The sequence below is a fragment of the Bidens hawaiensis genome, unplaced genomic scaffold, assembly GCF_021521415.1.
Source record: "Bidens hawaiensis isolate Kalapana, Puna unplaced genomic scaffold, B.hawaiensis_p1.1 tig00035038_1, whole genome shotgun sequence".
NCBI lineage: Eukaryota > Viridiplantae > Streptophyta > Magnoliopsida > Asterales > Asteraceae > Bidens > Bidens hawaiensis.
Window position 1 is genome coordinate 154,918 of NW_027505342.1, and position 6,859 is coordinate 161,776.

Genomic DNA, 6,859 nt, shown 5'->3' on the forward strand with positions numbered 1-6,859 from the left:
TTATAAACCGAACCAGTTTGAGTCAAACCGGTTTTGACCAGCCGTTGACCAAACCGGTTTAGTTTATAAACCGGTTTGATTTGGGTTTAAAATCGGTTTTGTACACCTCTAGCTGCATGTCCCCCTTACATGATGGGCCCAAGTAAGATCTTTGCCTATATTGATATTTTGAATAATTTAGGCTTTTTTAAATGGATCCATATAGGTGAAACTCGTTGGATACCCAAAATCCATTCCCGGCTCTGGGCCGGGTCCATATGGAGCAAGTGAGAGCCGTTGCATCATGATTCATGGCCCTAAATTGAATGATGCGCAAGGTCTAACTAGCATTTCATAAGGGGGTGGCGGCGCAGCTTGTTGCCCACTTACCCGCCTCTCTATTGTAATTGGATCATTTTATTTAATATACGAAGGAATAAATTCACTACAAGAAACTGGTCTTTTTGCGACGAAACCTATCCCGGCAACATGATGTTGTTGGTATATCTAACTCTATCCCGACGACATGTTGTCGGGATAGAAAATCCCAAAATTCGTTACACGTGTCAACTGTTAATACGCGAGACCAACTTTGACTAAACCAACTTTTGACTCGATATTTCTGCCGACGACATGTTGTCGGGATAGAGTGTTTATATTTTATTTTTTCTTTTCTTTGTAATATTTATCCCGACGACATGTAGTGGGGAAATATTTTATGTTTTTTCGGGACGAAGTTATTCCGACAACACTTTTCCCGACTATATGTTATCGGGATAAAAAATTTAGATTTATACCAACTACATGTTGTCGGGAAAAGTTTAGAAATAGTTGTCAGGATAGGTCAGATTTATTGTAGTGAATTAAAGCCTTTAGAAATAAATAAACTGAAACATATTTTGATCAAACATATCTATTTTCCATCTATCAGGACCACGAGTAAACTGGTCAACATATGCCTTTTCCATCCACGAGCTTGTTTCAGTATTTCACAACAAACTAGATCCATTCAACAAATAACCAGTCTATATCCTATGACCACAAGCCTAACTTTATATAATTAAAAGAGCAACAAGATTCAATATGCCATAAAATAAATTTTACATTGGAAATGAAAATATTAATAAATTGACCACGGCCAAAGAAAAGTTAATATATGAAGAAAGTATTAATAAATTGGCGAGCCGTCCTTATCATAATGAAAAACAAAGAAAAAACAATACAAAACAAGGAAGTGATTTTATAATTAAATAACCATAATTAAGAAAACCTAAACGCGATTTCACATATGCAAAACACGCTTATCTCTTTGGTGTCAATTAACCATATAAAAAGAAGTGTTCCATATATATTTCATGTATCCAAAACCATATACTAAGCTAAACTTTCTATTCCATATTTACATCATATTTAACATGTCTTTCATTGAAGAAATGAAGCAGTTGCATATTTCTCTCCATGACATAAAATTGGCAACTGATGGATTTTCCGACCGGAATTGTAATGCAAAAGGTGGATTCGGGAAGGTCTATAAAGGCGTATTAGAAGAGCATGGCGAAATCGCTGTAAAGCGGTTGGATCAAGGACAAGGGCAAGGAGAGCACGAATTCAAGATGGAGATTGCCTTGCTTTCAAAACATAAACACAAAAATATTGTCTCTCTTCTCGGATTCTGTGATGAAGATGACGAGAAGATACTTGTATATAAGTACGAGAGCAACGGAAGTTTGGATACACACTTACACAAAGAAGATCTAACTTGGATCCAGCGAGTTCAGATTGCCTAGATGTTGCGTGTGGGTTAAGCCACGTTCATGATAACGATGGGTCTCAACGCGGACTTTTCCACCGTGATGTAAAAAGCTCAAACATCCTTTTGGATGAGAAAATGGAACGGTAAGGTTTCCGATTTTGGGTTGTCAAGAGTAGACCATGCCAATATGGAGTCTAGTTTCGCTATCTCCAATGTTTGTGGCACACATGGATATATTGCTCCAGAGTACTATATGAACGGTTATCTCACACAAAAATCCGACGTCTACTCTTTTGGGATCGTATTGTGGGAAGTTCTATGTGGAAGGCACGCACTTGTTTCATCGTACACGGATGATCGTCGATTTTTAACCGTTTTGGTCCATAAACATTTGAAAAAGGGAACTTTATATAGTATCATTCCTTCCCATTTACAAAAACAGATAAAGCTAGCTTCGTTACTTGCGTTTGCAGAAACTGCCTTTCAATGCTTGAAGAACGCAGAAGAGCGTCCAACAATGAAGCAAGTCGTGGAACAATTACAAAAAGCTCTTGATCTTCAAAGGGTATGTTGTTGTAGTTTGCATGAGGGTTTATTAATTTTATTAATTTTGGCAATTAAAACATGTTACTCGTCACCTTAGATATTGATCAAACTTAAATCCCAAAAATCAAGACAATAATTAAAATAATAATAGTAATAGTAACAGTAATAGTAATACTAACGTACAAGAATAATATTAATAAAAATAAATTAATATTGTTCTTTCTTTATTGAACATTGCTCTTTGGCTTTTTTTCTTTTCCAGACTAGCCGCATGTCTCTTACCATCGAAGAAGTGAAGCACTTGCAGCGGATTCCTCTCCAAGACATACGTTCAGCAGTTGAAAGTTTTGACTCGTATGGATGGAACAAAAATTTTCTCTGTCAAGTCACATCTGAAAAGCATGGTTGCATTGCCGTATGGCGGTTGGATCGTCCGCTAGGAAAACTTGAATTTATGAGAGAGATCGCTAAAGCTGCCGAACGCAATAATGGAAACATTGTCTCTTTACTTGGATTTTGTGATGAGGGTATGGAGAAGTATCTTGTTTTCAAGGATGAAAGCAACACGCCTCTCGACTTGTGGTGGACCTATGAACTCATGTCATGGGATTTGAAAATCATGCACCCTCCGCCATTATAATAGATTTTTAATTAATTGGTCGGGTCAGGACGGGTTAGTCGTGTCACATAATAAAGAAAGCCAAATCAAATTATATTATATTATATTTATCTTTAATTTGCAACTTCCTTAATAAAGTTGGTATATTATAAATTGTACATTTTGAAGTCTCCTCGTGTTATTTGAAAACCTACACATGTCCATGTTTGTTGTTTCTGTCATAAATGACATTATAAGTTGTACTATGCGCTTTTTATGTTGTTCCTTTGTGCTAATAAGTTGCTCTGTGTTTTATATGTTGTACCTTTATGGTTGTACATTTTGAAGTCTCCACGTGTTAGTTAGAAACCTACACCTGCCCATGTTTTTCCGACCTGTCATAAACGACATTATAAGTTGCACTATGTGCTTTCTATATTGTTCGTTTGTGTTAATAAGTTATACTATGTGTTTTCTATGTTTTATCTTTGCGCTAATAAGTTGTATTATGTGTTTTCTATGGTGTACCTTTGTTGTTGTACATTTTGAAGTCCCCAGTTCTTTTCTTCCCATGCGTCTTCACAAATGGCAACCTGATTTGCTCTCAGCCAGGGACCTTGCCGCTCCTGGCGGGTCCCAACGGCGACAAGTCAATGGTTGATTCAGATGACGATCTAAATTATCGTGTCTTCATTCCAGCTTTCATCACTTCTCCGTCGTGCTCCACATTTACAGGTTACTCATTTGTTTTACGTGTTATTAGTCCACATTCTAGTTTCAACAAAACCTCCAAAAAGTACCTTGAAGCCAAAGAGTACAAACATAGCAAATCATAGAGGGTCAAAACCTCCAAAAAGTTATAGTAATAAACATACCAATTAGCAAAATTATGGCATTAGAATAAGTTTATGCCATACCGAATAGGCTAATATAGTTTACCGGGATAAGTGATCGGGTATTCTAAAAACATGCGAGTGTGTGTGTATTTCAATTAACCATAATGATCCAGCATCACTTGGACTTTACATATTTACATAAATATTACATAAGACAATAAGCTTGACTTCTAACTAATCACATAATTGAATAATAAGTCATAACTCTTTAAACAAACTTGGCTTATCAATTAAGACTAACAGGACGTAAATTTAAGGAACTAACGCTACATGAAAATAAAACGAAAACTAGGAACTGATCGATGAACCCCTAAACGCATGCGTGCAATTCAAAAGTAAACTGTGTTTTCAGAACCAGACCGCGCAATGAACAGGTTGTCACGTGGTGGTTTTCCAATCTCAACAGGATGGTTTTCGGCTGCTCCATGGGTTACCTGGCCCGTATCAAATTCTGTGCTAAGATCCTGTATCAAAAGTAATATCATCGCTCTCAAAAGTCAAAACTACATCAAATTAAGTGTTGCAATAATAACTTAAAGAAAAGGTAATCCAATGTGTAAAACCTGATGCGAACTGCAATCATTTCCGAGTTGTTGATCAAGAGCCTTTTGTAATTGTTCCTCGACCTCCCTCAAGGTTGGGCGTTCTTCTTCGTTATTCAAACATCGGTAGGCGATGTTTGAATAAGTAATTAACGAATCTTTATTTATCTGTTTAAATAAATATGAAGGAATGATGCTATGTAACGTTTGATTTTTGTAATGTTTTCGGACCAAATTAAGTAAACTTTGAGGATCGTCCTTGTCTGATGTAAAACGCCTTCCACACAAAAGTTCCCACAATATGACTCCAAGAGAGTGGACGCTAGATATTTGTGTGAGATCACCGTTATTGAAGTCGCCTGGATCATTATATCCAGATGTGCCAAAAGGACTAGTGATAACAGAGTTGGACTTCATATTCGTAGGGAATATGCTTGAGAACCCGGAATCAAAAACTTTAGGTTTCAGGTCCTCGTCTAAAAAGATGTATGAGCTATTGAATTGCCAGTTGACAATATGATCAATATCATCGAAATCGTTAAGGTACTTTATCCCTCTGGCAACATCCCTGGCAATCCATAGCCGTTCGGCATAGGAAATTTTTTTTTTCCCAAACGTTGGTCGAGACTCCCGTTTCTTGTATACTTATAAACAATAATCTTCTCCCCAGCCTCATCACAATGTCCAAGAAAAGGGACAATGTTTCCATGTTTATGTTCTGCAAGATAAGCGATCTCTGTCATGAATTCAAGGTTCCCTAGCCCACGATCCAACCGCCTTATGGCGATGCGACCGTGTTTTTCAGATATGCCGTGATAGAGCTTCCCGTTCTCAGGTCTACTGCTTCCAATGACATTCTCGTAGGCAAATTCATTAGTTGCAGATAGTATGTCTTGGAGAGGAATCCGTTGTAACTGCTTCACTTCTTCAATGGAAAGAGACGATCGGACAGAGTGGAAAAGAAAATTAAAAGAACAATGTTTAATAAATAATTATTATTATAATAATAACAATAATTATTGTTACTATTATTGTTTTGTTTTTTTGTATTTAAGTTTCATCTTTCAGCCATGATCGATGATTTAGAAATTTTGAACGGTAATCTGGCCTAAAAACAGTGTCTAAGCGTAAGCCTTATATATAATTTTATTCAAGCTAGTAAAAGCAAGAAAAACTGATGTCTAAGCACTAACAACTGAAGAAAAAGGTGACTAATAACAGGCTTTAATTGCCAAAATCAATAAAACTTAATAATTCTCATGCAAACTGCAACAACTAATTACCTGTTGTACAAAAAGAGCTTCTTTTAATTGTTTCACGACCTGCTCCATCGTTGGACGTTCTTCTTCGTTCTTCAAACATTGATAGGCAATGTTTGCAAACTTGAGTAACGAAGTTGGCTTCATCTGTTTTTGTAAATAAGAAGGAATGATACTATCTAATGTTCCCTTTTTGTAATGTTTTTGAGCCAAAATAATTAAAGATCGGCGATCATCCGTGTACGATGAGTCAACTACGTGCCTTCCACACAAAACTTCCCACAATTCGATCCCAAAAGAGTAGACGTCGGATTTTGCTGTGAGATTACCATCGGTATAATATTCTGGAGCAATATGTCGAGGTGTGCCACAAACATTGGAGATAACATAACTAGACTGCGTATTGTCAAGGCCAACTCTTGACAACCCGAAATCAGAAATCTTTGCTTTCCAATTCTTATCCAAAAGAAGGTTTGCGCTTTTAACATCGCGGTGGAAAATTCCACGTTGAGACCCATCGTTGTCATGAACGTGGCTTAACCCATGCGCAGCATCTAGGCAAGTCTGAAGTCGTTGGTTATAAGTTAGAAATTTGTTGTTTAAGTGTTTATCCAGACTCCCGTTGCTCTCGTACTTGTAAACAAGTATCTTCTCGCCGGCTTCATCACAGAATCCGCGAAGAGAGACAATATTTTTATGTTTATATTTTGATAGCAGGGCAATCTCTGTTTTAAATTCGTGGTCTCCTTGCCCATTCACTCGTCCACAATCCAATCGCTTTACGGCGATTTCACCATGTTTTTCAGATACCCCTTTATAGACCTTCCCGAATCCACCATTTGCAATAAAATTCTGGTAGGAAAATCCATTGGTTGCCAATGATATGTCATAGAGACGAATCTCCAAGTGCTTCGCATCTTCAATGGAAGGAGTGGTCCTTGATTGACACATGTCGAAAATCTGGAAAAGGAAATAGAGGATGATATTCAATTAAGAAACTTAGAAGGTGATGATGATTTTGATTTTGATTTTGATTTGAACTTTGTTTTGTTAAGGGATGAGGGGAATTTTTTTTTCATAAGTGATGCAATTTGGATTGGTTATTCACTAATATTTAGTGTCAAAAGAGTTTTCTTTCACATGTGTTGTCTCTTGAGAGGGTTCCCTCAACACACTCCAAAGTTTTTGGTCTAAATCTGAACTTATGAAAACCACTTTTAAACACTATTTTTTAAAATTTTTATATTTTTCAATTCTTTATATGTTCCTAATCTTTACTAAATAAG

At 36.7% G+C, this 6,859-nt stretch overlaps 2 protein-coding genes and 1 pseudogene across 2 annotated transcripts; 2 read left to right on the forward strand and 1 right to left on the reverse strand.

Moving 5' to 3' along the window:
• Nucleotides 1-941: 941 nt before the first annotated feature.
• Nucleotides 942-3,086, forward strand: LOC143612579 (receptor-like protein kinase ANXUR2). The gene is made up of 2 exons (XM_077086531.1): nt 942-2,297; nt 2,541-3,086. The coding sequence occupies exons 1-2, from the start codon at nt 1,860-1,862 to the stop codon at nt 2,916-2,918; spliced, it is 816 nt and encodes a 271-aa protein (XP_076942646.1). The 5' UTR covers nt 942-1,859; the 3' UTR covers nt 2,919-3,086.
• LOC143612587 (cysteine-rich receptor-like protein kinase 44 pseudogene) lies at nt 1,395-1,766 on the forward strand (annotated as a pseudogene).
• Nucleotides 3,087-5,464: 2,378 nt separating the features above from the next.
• LOC143612588 (receptor-like protein kinase HERK 1) lies at nt 5,465-6,524 on the reverse strand. The gene is made up of 2 exons (XM_077086539.1): nt 5,598-6,524; nt 5,465-5,536 (listed from the first exon to the last, which is right to left on the reverse strand). Exons 1-2 carry the CDS (start codon nt 6,522-6,524, stop codon nt 5,465-5,467), a joined length of 999 nt encoding a protein of 332 aa, XP_076942654.1.
• Nucleotides 6,525-6,859: the final 335 nt, after the last annotated feature.

Bases quoted from the DNA above. Each gene is read 5' to 3' on its own strand.
- LOC143612588 (XM_077086539.1), bottom strand. From the start codon at position 6,524: ATGTGTCAATCAAGGACCACTCCTTCCATTGAAGATGCGAAGCACTTG. The intron at 5,537-5,597 runs GTAATTAGTTGT...TGGCAATTAAAG, and splicing joins AAGCTCTTTTTGTACAACAG to CCTGTTATTAGTCACCTTTT.
- LOC143612579 (XM_077086531.1), top strand. From the start codon at position 1,860: ATGAGAAAATGGAACGGTAAGGTTTCCGATTTTGGGTTGTCAAGAGTA. The intron at 2,298-2,540 runs GTATGTTGTTGT...TTTCTTTTCCAG, and splicing joins AAGCTCTTGATCTTCAAAGG to ACTAGCCGCATGTCTCTTAC.